The sequence below is a fragment of the Ctenocephalides felis genome, unplaced genomic scaffold (assembly GCF_003426905.1).
Source record: "Ctenocephalides felis isolate EL2017-DRISC unplaced genomic scaffold, ASM342690v1 CF-g0.4_SCAFFOLD_01492, whole genome shotgun sequence".
NCBI classification, from domain to species: domain Eukaryota; kingdom Metazoa; phylum Arthropoda; class Insecta; order Siphonaptera; family Pulicidae; genus Ctenocephalides; species Ctenocephalides felis.
This window is the reverse complement of record NW_020537646.1, coordinates 9,809,492-9,827,356: the sequence shown is the minus strand read 5'-3', so window position 1 is coordinate 9,827,356 and position 17,865 is coordinate 9,809,492. Positions and strand designations below refer to the sequence as shown.

At 29.1% G+C, this 17,865-nt stretch overlaps 4 protein-coding genes and 1 non-coding gene across 7 annotated transcripts; 3 read left to right on the top strand and 2 right to left on the bottom strand.

Moving 5' to 3' along the window:
• Positions 1-399: 399 nt before the first annotated feature.
• Positions 400-4,095, top strand: LOC113369815 (1-acyl-sn-glycerol-3-phosphate acyltransferase gamma-like). Its single transcript, XM_026610390.1, has 7 exons — positions 400-600; positions 1,236-1,405; positions 1,585-1,746; positions 1,831-2,031; positions 2,118-2,255; positions 2,331-2,553; positions 2,797-4,095. Exons 1-7 carry the CDS (start codon positions 423-425, stop codon positions 2,898-2,900), a joined length of 1,176 nt encoding a protein of 391 aa, XP_026466175.1. The 5' UTR covers positions 400-422; the 3' UTR covers positions 2,901-4,095.
• A 9-nt stretch (positions 4,096-4,104) lies between these two features.
• LOC113369814 (gonadal protein gdl-like) lies at positions 4,105-4,941 on the bottom strand. 2 transcript variants are annotated; one of them, XM_026610387.1, is made up of 4 exons: positions 4,800-4,941; positions 4,519-4,679; positions 4,306-4,439; positions 4,105-4,246 (listed from the first exon to the last, which is right to left on the bottom strand). In XM_026610387.1, exons 1-4 carry the CDS (start codon positions 4,883-4,885, stop codon positions 4,118-4,120), a joined length of 510 nt encoding a protein of 169 aa, XP_026466172.1. In that variant the 5' UTR covers positions 4,886-4,941; the 3' UTR covers positions 4,105-4,117. The 2 variants fall into 2 exon arrangements, with proteins under 2 accessions (XP_026466172.1, XP_026466174.1); XM_026610389.1 differs by having other exon boundaries at positions 4,756-4,875.
• A 164-nt stretch (positions 4,942-5,105) lies between these two features.
• Positions 5,106-7,614, top strand: LOC113371673 (40S ribosomal protein S4). 2 transcript variants are annotated; one of them, XM_026612320.1, is made up of 6 exons: positions 5,106-5,181; positions 5,511-5,769; positions 5,844-5,941; positions 6,496-6,667; positions 6,981-7,110; positions 7,457-7,614. In XM_026612320.1, the coding sequence occupies exons 1-6, from the start codon at positions 5,179-5,181 to the stop codon at positions 7,581-7,583; spliced, it is 789 nt and encodes a 262-aa protein (XP_026468105.1). In that variant the 5' UTR covers positions 5,106-5,178; the 3' UTR covers positions 7,584-7,614. The 2 variants fall into 2 exon arrangements, with proteins under 2 accessions (XP_026468105.1, XP_026468106.1); XM_026612321.1 differs by having other exon boundaries at positions 5,144-5,241.
• On the top strand, positions 7,252-7,383 carry LOC113371732. The gene has a single exon (XR_003366671.1). It is a non-coding gene; the product is annotated as a small nucleolar RNA SNORA16B/SNORA16A family (small nucleolar RNA).
• A 349-nt stretch (positions 7,615-7,963) lies between the features above and the next one.
• Positions 7,964-10,497, bottom strand: LOC113370799 (zinc finger protein 177-like). The gene is made up of 3 exons (XM_026611486.1): positions 10,282-10,497; positions 8,862-9,129; positions 7,964-8,688 (listed from the first exon to the last, which is right to left on the bottom strand). The coding sequence occupies exons 1-3, from the start codon at positions 10,495-10,497 to the stop codon at positions 7,964-7,966; spliced, it is 1,209 nt and encodes a 402-aa protein (XP_026467271.1).
• Positions 10,498-17,865: the final 7,368 nt, after the last annotated feature.

The following is a 17,865-nucleotide window of genomic DNA, read 5'->3' as shown; positions in this document are numbered from 1 at the left end:
ATTTTTCATTTACCATAACTGTCTTTAGTGACTAGCAAATAGAATAAATAATAATTATTAACAATGAGTATAAAGTGACCAGCGTTATTTCGTTACGTGACTACTTTAAATGAATAATGCGATTGTGTAATAGTAAAAATATGTTTTTATATAAAAAAAATTGAGATACATTTTGATATTAGTAAATCAATCAAATATTGATAGGCCAACTGTTAGATTGCCTCCTAAAAGCAGTCGTTGTTAAGGACATATTTCATCACAACAGCTCATAGAACTGTTTTGATTGAATTTTTTTGGATCATAGTTTATCTATGAATAGAGTTATGTTATATTTGATTTTTATTATGCTATTTAGGCATCATTTAATTTTTTACTATTTATTATGAATTTCAGATTTTCCATATAAGAATTGAAAGCATAAAATGATTCTCTCCGTGCTGAAAAAATCTCGCATCGTGCACTTGTGTTTTGCCATTTCATTCTTCACATCAGGCCTGATCATAAACATTGCACAATTCATATTATACACATGTCTCAAGCCTTTCAACAAGAGGCTTTACAGAAAACTTGGTTATTATTTGTGCTACACATTTTACAGTCGTAAGTACTACCAGCACAATTATTTATCACCTTTGGGATTTGGGATGGGTTTTTGGACTGGTCAGTTGCACCTATAGAACAAACATTAAATGATAATTTGGTCTTTAACATGTGAACAAATATTTTCATTTGTATGCTATTCAACTTGAAAATATTTGTTGTTTTCACAACATGTCATTTTTATTTTCATAGCAAAATTTATTATTATTACATTATCACAAATATGCATGATGTTTTTCAATTTATAGCATTATGAAATTTTGTTTCTATAGGTTCAACTGCCATGTATGCACAATTAGCAATAAATATTTATACTGCACATTCTTATTAAGATATTAGAAAAAAATACATAAATTAAAGTTTTCTAGATTAATGAGATTCAGATTATTAATTTATTTAATATTCCAATATGGATTTAATAAAATAGTTTGAAATGAATTCCTTTATAAAGTAGAAATTATTCTTGAAATTAGTAAAATTTACAATTAGTATTTAATGCAATTATAATAGCATGCTCAAATATTTTAAAACTTTTGGTATTCTGAAATTGTCAAGAATAATGTGTTTAAGAATATAAATGTTACATTTATTATAATTGTTTATTGTTAGTATTAATAAGAGTTTTATTTCTTCAGAGATAGTGTTTTTAGCTGACTGGTGGTCCAAATCTAATCTGACCTTACACATATCAAAGAAAGATTATGAACAATGTGGGAAGGAACATGGTCTTTTAATTATGAATCATACGTACGAAACAGATTGGTTATTAGGATGGATGTTTACGGAAAAAATTGGTGTACTTGGTGTGAGTATTCTTATAAGTCAATATTTAAATTATCAAATTTATTCATACCAGCTCATACTGAGTTTGTGTATTTATATATTTCATATTAGAAAGTGGTTTATTTTATAATTTTAATAGACAGACTGAACAAAATTATTATTTATTCGATAATCATTTTAATTATATTATGTTTATTACAGAATTGTAAGGCATATGCAAAAAGATCTATTCAATACATTCCGTCATTAGGATGGTCTTGGAAGTTTGCAGAGTTTGTCTTCTTAGAGAGGTCCTATGATAAGGATAAAGAATTTATTGGTAAACAAATTAGCGAAATTATGGATTATCCTGATCCTACGTGGGTAAGCATATGAGTTGCAATGCACATTTATTGTCAATATTATATAATTTTATACGATATTATTAAAAGATTTTTATATTTTCAGTTATTGTTAAATGCAGAAGGCACACGTTTTACTCTAGCAAAGCATGCTGCATCTCAGAAATTTGCTGCTGAACATGGACTACCAGTTCTTAAGCATCACTTAACACCGCGCACTAAAGGTTTTATCGCAAGCTTACCATCCCTTAAAGCCAAATGCCCTGCCATATATGATATTCAACTTGTAGTCAAACCAGATGAAAAGGTACCGAATCCAATAATCAATCTATTCCAAATTTATTCTTCTGTAATATATATGTTTATATTAATGTGAAATTATATTCAATCTAGGTATCACCAACTGTATTAAATTTCCTACTAGGACGAACGATAAATGCATATATGCATGTTAGGAGGATACCTATGTCATCAGTACCGTCAGATGAAGACGGTGCAGCAAAATTTATGCATAATTTATTTAAGGAAAAGGTTTGTTAGATATATAATCATAATATTATTAAAAGATGTTGTTTATTTGAATATAATATTATTAATTTATTTTAGGATGATCAAGTAGACTCTTTCCTGAAAACAGGAAGATTTTTACCAGAATCAGAAACAACAGGGTATATGGAACCTTTCAAACTAAAACCTAGTTTAGCTCCGTTACTGAATACAATATGTTGGGGAATTATCACATTGACACCTATGTTGTATTATTTAGCAAGTCTTTTACTTAGTGGAGAATTGCTGTATTTTAGTGCGGGCATGTGTATTATTGGAACATGTAAGTTAACTAATATTAAGCTGGTAATGTAATAGCATTTGAATGTGAATTCTATATCGATTGCTCAGAATAGTGTCAAACTGTTGAAATTTGATTTTTTAAGATAACTTATCACAAATGTAATTATTGTCTTATATTACAAAATATTTTCATTTGTAAAATGAATTCATAATTTATATATATATATATATATATATATATATATATATATGTGCATTATATTATTTTTTTATTATCTTTCAGTTTATGCACTCATGCAGAAAACAATAGGTATGTCCAAGATCAGTAAAGCTTCAGATTATGGATCAGATTCACCAAGCAAGCGTTCACCAAACAAACAGACTTAATCATTTTAATACTCGATCATCATATTATTATGCTCATTCACTTTTAAAGCGTTTTGTTAAGGTAAGCAAATAATATCCAGTATTGAAGTTAAATAAGAACTGATTATCGAAAGATATTAAGGTTCAGGTTTAAGAATTTTATTGATGTTAAAAATTAAATATCTTTATGTAGAAGTGTTAATTTGGCAAATCAGAAACATATTCTAGCTTTTTGAAACCTTTATGTTGAAGCTTTCAAATCTATGATATATGTTGTAATGATGAAACATGAATATGTACTTACAATTTGCTTTAATCTGAAAAGATTTTCATTATAGAACGTTATTATTTGAAAGTGTGATAAATGAGTTACATAAGCTCTAATAAAATAAGTAGTGGCAATGATTTTGGCAGCATATCACACAGTAAGTTAAAATTATAAATTTGCCCTAAAATTATATAAATTAAATTTATATTCATTTCAAATGTATAAATCATATGATAAAATCTTGATATGCAAGTGATTAAACAACTTTGATTCGATTCAATATTGTCTGTTAAGGTATTTTTTATAATATTTGTGTATAATATTATAAAGTAAGACTTATTATAAAAATATGAGTGTTAATAGTAATGAAATGATGATGATTGAAGGCAAAGACAAATGAATGAGATGGGTCATTCTAAAAAACATTGTTTGTAAAATATTTCTATATGAAAGCGGACTAATAATATTCATAAATGTTTTAGATGATTAACAAAAATTTTGACTGACTATAAATTTTATAAGGTGATATCAGAATTTTATATTTATCTGGTATAAAAATAATATAAAAGTTAATAATATAATAATTATATATATTATTGATGTTATATCATGAAATTTTGAGTTCTTCCATTTATCATGTTGCTGACATGCTTTTGTGATTGATATGACCTGCATTAGCATTTTGTGATAGGAACTAATTTATGTTAATCATAGTCACTTTTCATTGATATGCATTTTTTTTAAAAGTTATAGCATTTTATTAATTCGTCTTCCATTTAGTTTGACCTCAACTGTTCTTATCACATACAATAAGTATTTATATAATATGTTTGCTAGAATTAAATTGTTATAAATGTAAAATTGTAATCTAAATGTTGTTAACAAAATGTTATTTTTTGGATTTTGCAAATTTATATTTGTTTATCAAATACATTGAGTTAAAACTTATCTGTTTTAATTTTTACATATATCATTTGCACTGACTAAGTCTAAGAATAAAGTTAATAAGATGCATTTGTAATTTAATATCTGTTGGATTTTTAGTGACATAGAAACCTGGAACACCTGCTTTCTCTAAAGTTTCTTGCTGGTCTGTTACCTGAAATTTGTTATTATATATATAACTGTAAGTTGATACAGAAACAAATCAACACTTACTTTCTGATCCAATTGCTCTACAAGATTATTATCTAAAATTTTAATTTCTTTGGCTTGTTTTTTTAGCAGTTCGGAAAATTGTATAGAAAATGACTGCTCATTTGATGAATCCCTGATTAATGAATGGATGTCCACTAGGTAATATAGAAGATCATGAATAAATTATAGAAAACAATTATTTGATTGCATATCTCCATTTTATATTTTGCTCACATTTATGCTGATTCAAAACCTGCTGTCGTTGTTGATATAAATGCTTTTCTGTTACTTGTTGAATTTCCATTAAACCTATAACTATTTGAAAAATCATATCATTAAGAAGACAATTTGCTAAACTAGATAGCAACTCATAAGGAAGCCGCATCTGAAAATTTCTATAAAAAACAATAAGTCATTAATATTATAATAACTGTAAAATACACTAATGAAATGGAATTTATTCGCTTTTACTTGTTGAAATATTGTATTTATTAATTTAAATTAGTCTATCTTACGGAGGTAAAGTTCTTGCCATTTCTTGCAATTTTTCAAATAGAAAATATAACCGTTTTTGTGTATTTTCTGAGCTAGATGTTTCCATATTATTTGTCAATCACAAATTTGTTATCGTTATTTGTATATTCATTTGACTTTATTTAACACTAGATAATATAATAAATATTTGTATTATTTAATATTCTTATTTATAATTATAAATCAGTTTTCATATTGACACTTTGACAGTAGTGTTGCCAGATTATAAAACTATTCCTGGAAATAATACTATTCCATAGGCACATATATGCCATCTAGTTCTATTTATTACCTTTGGGCGTTCTAGAGTGACATTTGTAGTGTACTTCCGCCTCTTTCCTTTCCCGTTTAGCTTCCAACATGGTGAGTTTTCCAGTGTTTTGTTAGTGATTAAATCATAAATCATCTTTTAAATAAAAAATGGTAATATATACATTTTAGTTGGACTACAAATATTTTCGTATTTTTTGTAATTGCGTTTATGAATTTTGGTGTATTTGATTATTTCAATTTTGATGAAAATTAATTTAATGTTGATATCTGTGCATATATAGTACTTGTGTAATTAATACAGTTGTTCATTTTCAAAAATGGTAGTGTTTAAAACGCATAGTATTTTGTTGCTGAAGCCCTAATTCGACTTATAATGTGTGTATATTTAGTTTTTTCTAACTTAACCTAAAAATTTCTAGGCTCGTGGACCTAAGAAGCACTTGAAGCGTCTTCATGCACCAAAAGCATGGATGTTGGATAAATTAGGAGGTGTGTACGCACCTCGGCCATCCACTGGACCTCACAAACTTCGTGAGTCCTTACCTTTAGTTATTTTTCTACGTAACCGTTTGAAATATGCTTTGACCAATACCGAGGTTACGAAGATTGTTATGCAGCGTTTAATCAAAGTTGATGGAAAAGTACGCACAGATCCTAACTACCCATCTGGATTCATGGGTAAGTAATATATATTTTAACATACTTGACTTACATACAATAATTCATGTTTCATAATTTGTACATTGTTTTAGATGTTGTTTCAATTGAAAAAACTGGTGAGTTCTTCCGTTTGATCTATGATGTTAAAGGACGTTTTGCCATTCATCGTATTTCAGCTGAAGAAGCAAAGGTAAGTTCTTTCAAACTATTTATGAAGTTGAAATTGATAGTTTTTTGTTGTGTCGTAGTGTGTGTATTCACTTTTTCACTTGTAGAATGCTCAATTACATTGTCTTATTAATTGAATTTAAATGTTTGCTTAAAAAGTTATGGATCTATCTATGAATGTGATTATACAAAGTGTGTAGTTGTACTAGATGGGTCCTAGAATAATGGGCCTCTATTTGCCCCATGGTAATGGTATCATCATTACGCATGGTTTCCTTTTGAGGTACAGAGTTTATTTTAATTCCATGCAGATATGCATTTTAGTTCAAAAATGTTTGACTTGTGTTACTTTGTGCTGCTTATAATTGAAAAGTATTAGATACTTATTGAATATTATTAAAATGTTTTCAATTAAATTTAAAGAACTTGTTTTGAGCAATAATTGATTCAAGCAATTATTGTAAAACACTATAGAGGAGTTTAATTTTATATTCAATGATTATAATCTTAAACTTTATGCTTTAAGTTGTTGGTTTAATTCTTATACTCATAACTCCATCTCCTATTTTGTTACAGTACAAACTCTGCAAAGTAAAGCGTGTACAAATGGGACCCAAAAATATTCCATTCTTGACAACACATGATGGCCGCACCATTCGCTACCCAGATCCTTTAATCAAAGTAAACGATACTGTTCAGGTGGATATTGCCAGTTCTAAGATCACAGATTATATTAAGTTTGATTCAGGTTAGTACATTTTATAGAACCATTTATAATTATTGCCTGATCGAAGCTTATTGCTCATTTTTAATTGTTCAATGAGTCAAAACAAGGCAGATATTAATGTTGCTTCCAATGGTCACTGGCTTGTTAAAATAATACATGAATTCAGTATTTACCCATGGAATTTACAATTCAACTTCTTAAATTCATATTTATCAACATTTTGTTTATTACTCTAAGATCAAATATCTATGAAAAAATCAATTTTCTTATCTTTTTATAAATTTTACTTATTACTCAATTTTCATACATATATTAATGTTGAATTTTTTTTTAGGAAACTTGTGCATGATCACCGGAGGTCGTAACTTGGGGCGTGTCGGTACTGTTGTCAACCGTGAAAGACATCCAGGATCTTTTGATATTGTACATATCAAGGACAGCCAAGGCCACACTTTTGCTACTAGGTAAGTTTAAACTCTATACTTCATTTTTATATGGAATATTAAATTAAATATAAACCCAGCTGATCCATTAGATATGCCTTAGACATTTTGGTCTAGTAAAAAAAGTTACCATTTTCTATTTTACATGGTACTTTGATTCAAATTTGGCCCTTTCGAAGCTTAGCAATTTTTAATAAATTGAATGAGTCAAAAAGAGGCCTATAAAAATTACTTCTTTAGGTCACTGAAAAGCCAATCATGCTTTAATCAGTATTACCCAAGTAGTAAACAGTAAATTTAATTTTAATATTAAATGTACAAAATTTCATTTTTCTCCCCACTTATTTTGCAAAATTGCATTTTTCAGATTGAATAACGTTTTCATCATTGGTAAAGGCTCTAAGGCATACGTTTCATTACCTCGCGGTAAGGGAGTGAAACTCAGTATTGCAGAAGAACGTGACAAGAGACTTGCTGCAAAATCTGCACATTAATGTGAGAATTAAAATAAATTACTATAAAAAATAATTGATTTTTATTTCAAACTTAAATTAGTATTATACTTCTATTCATATGATACCCAAATTCTTTTACAGTGAATTTGAGCACACTATTTACATAGTAATATAAAATATATAATTTGTTCTACCTATCCTAATATCACAGTTCCATTAGTTTTGCAGAAAATTATGATGTATGAAGACATATTTACAACTGTTTTTTCTTGTAGTACCATTAGCATGAACTATATGCAGAGTATTTGTACTGTTTTTTTAACATGGTCTTGTTCGAATTAAATTGATCTAATTGTTTTTGTTGTCCTGCCAACAAATGTGCATTAAAGTTTTATTTTGTGTTAAAATGAGTTCTAATTCTACATTGGATTATTAGATAACATCTCAGATTCTTGGCTATGCACCATCTGATGGTGTCTTTGCAGGTCCCTTCTTCTCACTAGTACCTTATTGCAAAGATCACATTTATATGGGGAATCTCCTTGCAAATGTAGCCTTACATGCTTATTTAAGTTACTAGGATCTCCAAAAGCTCTTGAACAAAATTTGCATTTTAATGGTTTAAATCCTGTGTGTGTTCTAATGTGGATTTTCAGTCCATATTTTCTTGAATAAACTTTACCACAATATAAACATAAGTGCCCTTTGTTTGATTTTCCTAAATTGCTTACTATAGTTTCCATTTGTGAAGCATGTGTCTGATAATTAATATCAGAAATATTTCTAATGGGTAAGGATGATACTAAACGGTCATATTGCATTTGTTGGTTTTGGTATAGTGGTAGCCTGGGGGATGTTTTAAATGAGTTGGTATGATTGAAGTAAGGCACAAATGCAGAGGTGCGGTTGGCTTCCTGATTTTGTGGTTCAGTTTCACTTGACAATACTGAATTTCTTAGTGGTGATTTCAATGTTAAATTCAGAGGCACAATGTTTTGGTTACATAAACTTATTAAGGCACTGTGTATATTTTCCCAGATATATTCAATTGATAGCCTTTCACAATCCAGTGCTATGTGTAATTTTAGTGGATTTGGATATTCAAATTCTTTACTGCAGGTATGACATGAGTAACGATTTTGATCTGGAAAATGAAAGATAATAAATAACACTTCAAGCTTAATATGATAAATCAGTAAATAAAAATGTAAAAAAATACTCATGGCCCTCATACATATTTTCATCAGCATTTTTGCTTAATCTAGTTTTTGCTTAAACAATGTGAAGTGATTTATACAAGTTCAGTGTAATATTTACCTTTAATATTCTTTGGTGTGAGAAATGGCATTGAAATTAAAGCAGATATTTCTTCAGAAAACCACATTTGGATTTTTTCCCCCGAAGTGATATCCTTAACTGATCTTACAGTTAGGCCAAAATTTAGATCAACTGTTCTATGGAGATCCAATACAACATTTTGACTTTGTATATCACCAGCAATTGGTAAATTTTGTGGCCAAACAATGTGTGCACTCGGAGCCGCGGGCTGGATATAACCGTTGTGAAAATGTAGTGAAGAAACATACTGAAAAAGGTAATAATTATAATAATTTATTTAATTTGATATGTCAGAGAATGAATGATATATATTTTTATTATGCAACTGCATTATGTAAACATATTAAACACCATTGTTTTTCTCATTAATGGAAGAATCTTATAATTTTGATGTTAAGATGTATGAGGGTCATTCTTTTACAAATCGTACGGATTTTAGTAAAAAAATTTGATTTGAAATTTGAATTAAATTGCCCATTTAATATCTTCCGATGTAACAGCCTTCCCATCGAATTGTAAAAATAATTTTGTAGTAGATAAAAAAAAAAACAATATGATTTTTTACGCAATCGATTTAAGTTGGGGCGCGCGTATGTAAAATCAATGTAAACAATTGTTATTAGTGTTGAAATAATTGCAAAAACATTATTTTTTTTAAATTACTTCAAAGTTGAGTTCATAATTTATATAATAAAAAAAACAATACTGATCAACACAACTGAAGATAATTAACATAATGCAGAGGAAGTTCATAAAAATTGAGAAAATCGGCAATATTTCAATCGTAAATATCAACGAAAAATATTTTTTGCCCGCAAAATCCTGAAATACGTGTCCTATAATATCTATACAAAAATTTCAGCCAATTCTAAAATGTCAAGGTATGGTTGGTGTACGGTTTGTAAAGAATGACCCATGAACAAAATTTTGAGAGACCACTGTGCCATCATCATTGGATATGATTTTTTTTTTAAATATGTATAATATAATAGTATGAAAAGGTAAAAAATTCAATTTGCACTTGCAACACTATTACTGTTAAAAGATAGCTAACAGCTGTTGGAATACAACATTTTATTCTTATTTTTTTTTTCATATCCACTATTTTATGACATAGAATTTCAAAACGTCTGGAATAATAATAATAATTTATTAAAATTTTCATTATCTGCAAAATTTTATTCATACAGTTTTGCGTATTGGTCGCAAATTTCAATTATATTTTTATTGGCTGAACTATTCAACTATTTTCATCTTAGCTTTTCAATGACATTGAGATTAAATATTATGTCTCAGATTGGTAGCTCTAAGATCAATTTAGGACAAACATAAATTTTTCAATCTGATAAATAATACTTTTAATCTTGCATTTTATCGTGTTCAAATTCACTTGATTTACCTTATTTGGTTTTTGAATGTTTTTCAAATCTTCGACCAGCCAAACAGGCGATCTGGTGCCAACTGGAATATTATTTCCAGCAATTGTTTCGTTCATGTCCTTTCTGCTAGTCTCCAATTTCTGATACATATGTTTCAAATTCACTTGAACTAAAAGATCACTGGCTACCGAATTTAAATTTGGCGCACTTGTTTTTTGTGGAATTATAGGAAACATTTTAACATAAATATAAATAATTATTTTTATTACATATAACTTTCAGAGTTATCCTGTTGTTGCTTCGGTTTCTAATTGCAAACTGATTGGATTCTTGTGGGGTGTTTTAAATTTATATACAGAAAAACTTGTAACATGTGACAAATTTCGCGGTATCCCTGTCCTCTTTCGATACATTGGTTTATATAATAATATCGTTTTCTCTCTTAATGCATTTGGGCATTTGACAGCATCCCTGTTCGAGCACGTGGGTAAATCTCGGCTTGTCAACAGCTGCCTGAGCCCTGAATCGTCGACCATTCGATGCGCTGGATATGCATTTTTCACTTACTGGCCGGACGGGGACCGCGGGCACGACCCACCCATTTCGAGACTTTTTGTTTGTTTTATAATAAGGGTTTATGGGGTTTATGATCGTAGAACCGGGATGAAACTACCTCACAAACCTGTTTCAAAAAATATCTGTAATTAACTTCCTGTAGGGCAAGTTATAGTAATGGCAAAAAATCGAAAATAAGAATTTTTATATATCTTTACGTTTCAAAGGTTTCTGAACATTTTAGAATACCTTAGAAAAAATTGATGTATGTGTGTGCGGATACAAATCTTTGTCGACGATTTCGGGAACACGGATCAACCGATTTGAATCATTCAAAAAACATTCGATTCGTATTGATAAGGAGACGTGCTGATTAGTTTTTGGCGAAGGCAGGTCTAGCCGTTCCAAAGATACTGGACAAAAAGTGCCAAAAACGGTAACTCAGTTTTTAAAAGAACGGAGCGTCCGATTTTAATAATTCAAAAACATTTTACTTGTATTGACAAGATGAAGAACTGATCAAATTTTTGGGAAAGCAGGTCCAACTTTTATGGACTCTCAATAAAAATAAGTTAAAAAAATGTCATTTGGCGGTCCAAAAATGTTTATTGGACATATGTACATCAAATTATCAGATATTTTATAGAGATTTTAATAATGTGTACACATTTCGTGTAAATTTTCTTGAGTTCCGTACCAAGATTTGTAATTACTGTACGGGAAGTTCCAGCAATTTGCCTTAAGGTACGATGCCATGCACTCCACTAGTTAATTCTGAAATGGTAATATAGGTCGTTTACACAAACGTATACAGTTATAGAGAATTATAACGTAAAGTTCACATTTATTAAATATAAATATTTTATTTTAACGATCTTGTTAAAATGGAAATAATATATACAGAATTACTACAAGACTACAGGTTTAAGAATTACTATTTATTCTGTACATCTTATAGTTTATGCTCATTCTAAATATCTCATAACTATTTTGTATTGATTTTCAAATGTGATAGCGGTACGATTAAGGCGTCTACAAAATTCGGCCTAAGATCAAATTTTCTCCAGTTATTATAGTAACAAAGTCATACATAATTATTGAAATGACACCTAAAATAAATCAATAATCTCAAAAAAACGATTGTACTTTTTAACACGTTATTCGCCTTGTCAATCATATGTGTCTGACGCTAAAAAGTTGCACATAACTCATGTCTGACATATGTTTGCTCAGGAATTTTAGCAAAAAAAAAAAATACTTTTATACATGGAGTTTTCTTGATACATTTTTTACTAAATTATCTAATAAATTTATTGTAACCCTTGAATTTTTTTTGTTTGATATCGTTGCGATTAACTTGTTAATTATTAAATCTTGGAACTGCTTCTGAACATAGAGCCTCTATAGGCTATATTCACTTGATATCTTCCTTTAAGAGCAGAAACTTTGGAATATTGTACTTAACCATTCTTATTTCGTATTTATTATAAAACTCTATAACATGCTCTTTTTATTAAACGGTGAGAGTAAGGAATTTTTTACATTTACTACTTAAGTTAAATAATATATTTGTATATTTCTATTACTAACACGCTATGCTTGGAATTAATATTTTCGTTCAATATATAAGCTATAATAAATAGAATCAAATATCACCCCTGACTATGGAGCGTTATTTAAGAGCAGACCATAACGAATCACCCCTATCCACCGCAGGTTGATATGGAATTAATTTTGCTATTATTCTAGTCATTTGCCATTCAGACTTTCATTTTAGCACGATTTACTGCATATGACACATAACAAATTTCAGTATTTAATTTATATGAAAACAGAAATAGAATTTGAGTATTTTAGCGAAAAACAATTCTTTGCACTATTATCTAGAATTAAACAGATGGAATGTGTTCAAAAATGCGAATAGCGATTTTGATTAAACTTGACACACATTGTTACTACACTTTACCAAAATTGTGATAAAAATTAAAAAATGGAACATTCAATAGTTTCTGAGATATGCGAGGTTGGTGGGTGGCTGACTCCGCTCTCAATACTATTATGGAAACAGATTGTACGTTTACAAAAACGCATACTCCGATTTTGATGAAACTTGACATACATTATTACTACACTTTACAAATATTTGACAAAAATTTAAAGTTGGAACATTCAATAGTTTCTGAGATATGCGAGGTTGATGGGTGGCTGGCTCCGCGCTCAATATTAACATTTACTAGAGCATCGTTTGGAAACGAGTGCGTCAAATATAAGTCCAGAAGCCAGATTTATTATATTTTAACTATTTATATTTTTGTCAATTAGAACTGTAATATTTTTATTATATATATGAAAAAAAATGAAACATATGTACCAAAAATTTGGGAACTAGCTGAAGAAATATAATCGATACCACTGATGATAATAATGTTCCAATCTGTACCTGATTTAATGTTTGGTTGGTCAAATAACGTCAATAATCAAAGTGAATTAAGTAAATAAAATTTGTTGGATACCAAAAGAAAAAGACATGAAACGAGAAAAAACACATAACTTCTTTTGAAACATAGAACAGCATGGTAACAAATACCTAATACTAATTTATCTCTCTTTAATTAGTTGCTGTGGTTTATCTTTGCTTTGAAACAAAATATAATTCAAAATGTTTTTCATCTCAAAAAACGGATACTAATGGGTAAAATTTATTTTGGTCCTAACATTACATATTGTCATTCATAATTACTAAATGTATTTTGGATTTTCAAAACAGATTGTAATTGCATCTTGAGAAATTACAAAAAAAAAAGTTTTCCATGTCTTAGACTGTTGAATATGGTTTTTATAGAGCTCGACATAAAATTTATATATAAAATTTATCTATGTACATATATATATATATATATATATATATATATATATAATATTTCTCTATATTTTAATAAGCACTACTCTTATATACAATTGAATCATTTCTGCATTCAATTAAAGATAGCCATCTATCTAAAATAATCTGCTTCATAGAATCTGAGGAATGAATAACTCTGAATGAGTACCACAAGAGAAAACACAAGTGCATTATTATTTTATCAGCATAAAGCGATTTAGCATCGGCCAACTACCCCATCGCGATTGCGGAAGCATTGAGGACTCCTGAAATGTTAGCACGTGCGCCTGTGAACGCACACGTGCTGCGGCTTGTTTTGGCCGGTGCAATTCGGGACATAGTTTCCAAACTTTTATAAAATCGGGAACGGTATTATAATATTTTTTTGAATTTCATTTATTCCATCACAAGATCTCATGATGAATAAGTTTTTTTTTATTCATATATATACATTATTTTCATATCTCAGTCAGACAGAGGTGCCTGGTATGAGAGATTATGAAAAACAGTTTTCATATTTTATATATACATTTTATTCGACTATTTCATTAATATAATATCTATATTAATTAATATATATTATAATTATCTAATATCTTTATATATAACTCTTCAGTCTTCTTTGTCTTTAATTTCCTTATAGTATTTCTTTATTTTTCTTTTAAATTTATCGCCCATCATTGGTCATCTTAATTAAGTTGATCACGAAAATGTATAGAGAAATAAAATACATTATTAGGAGTGTGCGGATCAAAAAGAATATGAGATATGTATATTAATAGTATTAATACGCTATAGTGTAGTACAAGTTTATGAATTTCATACAAATAATAACTGTTTTCACAAATCAAGGTTCTTTATATCAATACTGATATGAACACTTATATTATTTTGTATGTATAAACAACCGTTTGTTTTACCAAAAAACAGTTAATAAGCATACTCTTCGACGCAATTTTTTTTAAGAAATAACGGCATAACAGCATTCTAAAATTTGCAAGTATTTTTAATTTTTTTTTTAAATATTATTATAAATTCATTTAAATATTATTATCACGTATGCAATCATATATTATTATGGATTGAATTGTTTTTCGTGTATAAAATCATCAAATTATTTTTTTCGAAAAATGGATCTATTGTTGGGAACCCATCACATAATCGCAAGGCAAACAATATGGGTACACCCCAATTTACGCGGTATTTAAATACGAATATGGATCCAAAAATGAACGATCTGTTATTAGAATTAGAAAATGTATGAGTTATGGAATAGCCAAATTAACTAAACAAAGTACAACTTTTACTTGAATATTGTATGTACTAATGATTATGTAATATAATGTGCTAATATTTTTTACTGAAATGCTAAAATTAAAATATCGGTTCAAAAAACGGTTCTCGTATTTGTTACGGTTTGTTTCGAGTTCCAGTTCAGCAAAAAAATCCGGGTTACGATTCGCAAAAAATTCCGGTTTGTATTCCGGTTTGCGTTCGGCGCAAACCCTGGTTTATACATAACAATTCACATATAAAAATTCGTCAAAAATTAGAATAAAAGCATTTTTAAAAATGTATTTTTTTCAATATCTCAGCCAATTTTTTATAAATCATTTTTAGTTCCGGAACGCGATCCGGTCACTGCATATAATCAGTAATAATTAATTATTAACTTCCCGTAGGGTAAGTTATAGTAATCGCAAAAAAATGAAAATTTGTATATATCTTTACGTTTCAGAGGTTTCTGAATATTTTGGCATACCTTAGAAAAAATGGATGTATGTGTGTGTGCATGTGCGTGTGTGTATGTGTGTTCGGATAAAAAATTGTCGTCGACGATTTCGGGAACACGGATGAAGCGATTTGAATCTAGCCGTTCCGAAGATATGGGGCAAAAAGTGCCAAAAACGGTAACTCAGTTTTTAAGAGAACGGAGCGTCCGATTTGAATAATTCAAAAAAATTTTACTTCTACTAACAAGAAGAACTGATCAAATTTTCATGTACAGCAATTTGCCTTAAGGCACGATGCCATGCGTCCCACTAGTATTCAATATTTTTAACTAATTTCATAATTGATGCACAATTCATATTAGTCAAAAAATTGTTGCACATTACGGTGCTTTTTTATAAAAGAGTGAGTATATATGTAAAATATGGTAATGTTTCTGTGTGAACAAAGATTAATGTGTACTTTATTTTAATCACATCAAAAAGATGTTCATAAACTTTATTAATTTTACACAGATGAAATATCTTTTACAGGGTAATTTCAAATCTTGTTTTCTGAAAAACTTTCATGCCTAAATAAAATAGTATGGTCATTATAATATTTATTAATATGAATTGTTTCACTAATTGAAACATTCCACATGAATAGGCATAAAAACATAATTAATTGCGTATTGGTTAGGTGTATGTTAAATAATCATCAGATTATGCTTTTATAAAACCGTAATAGGGGTATAAAATATCCCCTTCTCGATGTCGCCCTAAGCCCTGCGCCGCCCCGTACCGCCCTGCTAAATGCACTTTTGTAATCCAGTCGCACTTGTCCGCAGATACAAGTCACAATGCACGCCGCGATACCCTGATGTACTCGCGATTTGCGCTTCTACCCCTCGATAAATATTTGCTACGCACGGCTTGCTTCTGACCTGCGTTTCTGAACAAGACCGATGTAATTGAAAAATAGTAGTAGAATATTTAGTAAAGTATTTTAGAAAATTAGTAGTACAAATTGATAAAAAACTAATGGTGCATGGCATCGTGTCTTAAGACAAATTGCTGGAACTACCCGTACCAGAATTTAATATTCGAGAAAAAAACAGTAATAAACTAGTGGGGCGCATGGCATCGTGTCTTAAGGCAAATTGCTGGTACTTTCCGTACCATTTTTTTTTTTTTAAATTAACATTTTTGTAAAAAAATTATTCTGAATAATTAGATTTTTGAAAAACTATAAATTTTTGACAAAAATTTACTTTTTTTTGAAAAAAAGACTTTTTGAAGAAAAGTGTATTTTGAAATATTTTGGAAATTCTGAACTTTTTTTCAAACAAACGTACTGCTTTAACTGCATAGAGACGAAATATCAAAACGCGTAAGCGCCGCGCCGCCGTCTAACAGATAAGCATTGGTACGGAACCCATAGGAATGTAAACAAAATTTATACTTATTGTTAAAATCTCTATAAAATATCTGATAATTTGATGTGCATATGTCTAATGATCATTTTTGACCGCCAGATAGCATTTTTTTTACTTTTTTTTACTAGATCTCCGAAACCGCTAGACCTGCCTTCATAAAAAATTAATCAGTTTTTCATCTTGTTAATGCAAGTAATATGTTTTTTGAATTATTCAAATCAGACGCTCCGTTCTCTTAAAAACGAGTTACCGTTTTTGGCACTTTTTGCCCCATATCTTCGGAACGGCTAGACCTGCCTTCGCCAAAAACTAATCAGCACATCTCCTTATCAATACGAATCGAATGTTTTTAAAATTATTCAAATCGCTTCATCCATGTTCCCGAAATCGTCGACGAAAATTTGTATCCGAACACACATACACACACGCACACATACACACACACATACATCCGTTTTTTCTAAGGTTTGCCAAAATATTCAGAAACCTCTGAAACGTAAAGATATACATATAAACATTTTCATTTTCGATTTTTTTGCGATTACTATAACGTACCCTACGGGAAGTTAATAAATGTTGATCAATGATCAATAACAATTGTTTTAAACATTTTCATCGTTCATAAAATATACAGTGACGATCTTATCGCTCAAAACACTTGAGAAAGTTTACATTAACAAGAGGTGCCGAATAAATCCATCTGAGGATATATTTCCTAAGATTAAACTAACTTTGAAACTTTGAAATATATACATTTTGAAACTGTTTTTTTTTATTTGGCCTCTCTTACTCTGAGCATTTAGCCACCTACAACAATTTTATTCATTTACATTCTAATTTTTATATTATTTTCAATTTATATATGTATCCTATTCTAATTGCAAAATTTATATTTAAAGTATAAAACTTGGTATATTTTTGAAATGTTTGAAAACCAATTTTTTCTGTAAATTTTGAAATTTGCTTGAACCGTATAGTAAAGTTTTTCTAAGGTATGCCAAATGTACAGAAACTTTTAAA

Excerpts from the sequence above, each read along its gene's own strand:
- LOC113369815 (XM_026610390.1), top strand. The coding sequence starts at position 423 with ATGATTCTCTCCGTGCTGAAAAAATCTCGCATCGTGCACTTGTGTTTT. Across the intron at positions 601-1,235 it reads GTGCTACACATTTTACAGTC|AGATAGTGTTTTTAGCTGAC; the intron begins GTAAGTACTACC and ends TTATTTCTTCAG. Across the intron at positions 2,032-2,117 it reads TAGTCAAACCAGATGAAAAG|GTATCACCAACTGTATTAAA; the intron begins GTACCGAATCCA and ends TATTCAATCTAG.
- LOC113369814 (XM_026610387.1), bottom strand. The coding sequence starts at position 4,885 with ATGGAAACATCTAGCTCAGAAAATACACAAAAACGGTTATATTTTCTA. Across the intron at positions 4,680-4,799 it reads ATGGCAAGAACTTTACCTCC|AAATTTTCAGATGCGGCTTC; the intron begins GTAAGATAGACT and ends TGTTTTTTATAG. Across the intron at positions 4,440-4,518 it reads GGTTTTGAATCAGCATAAAT|TGGACATCCATTCATTAATC; the intron begins GTGAGCAAAATA and ends TATATTACCTAG.
- LOC113371673 (XM_026612320.1), top strand. Across the intron at positions 5,770-5,843 it reads CTACCCATCTGGATTCATGG|ATGTTGTTTCAATTGAAAAA; the intron begins GTAAGTAATATA and ends ACATTGTTTTAG. Across the intron at positions 7,111-7,456 it reads GGCCACACTTTTGCTACTAG|ATTGAATAACGTTTTCATCA; the intron begins GTAAGTTTAAAC and ends TGCATTTTTCAG.
- LOC113370799 (XM_026611486.1), bottom strand. The coding sequence starts at position 10,497 with ATGTTTCCTATAATTCCACAAAAAACAAGTGCGCCAAATTTAAATTCG. Across the intron at positions 9,130-10,281 it reads ACATTCAAAAACCAAATAAG|TATGTTTCTTCACTACATTT; the intron begins GTAAATCAAGTG and ends TACCTTTTTCAG. Across the intron at positions 8,689-8,861 it reads CACACCAAAGAATATTAAAG|ATCAAAATCGTTACTCATGT; the intron begins GTAAATATTACA and ends TTCATTTTCCAG.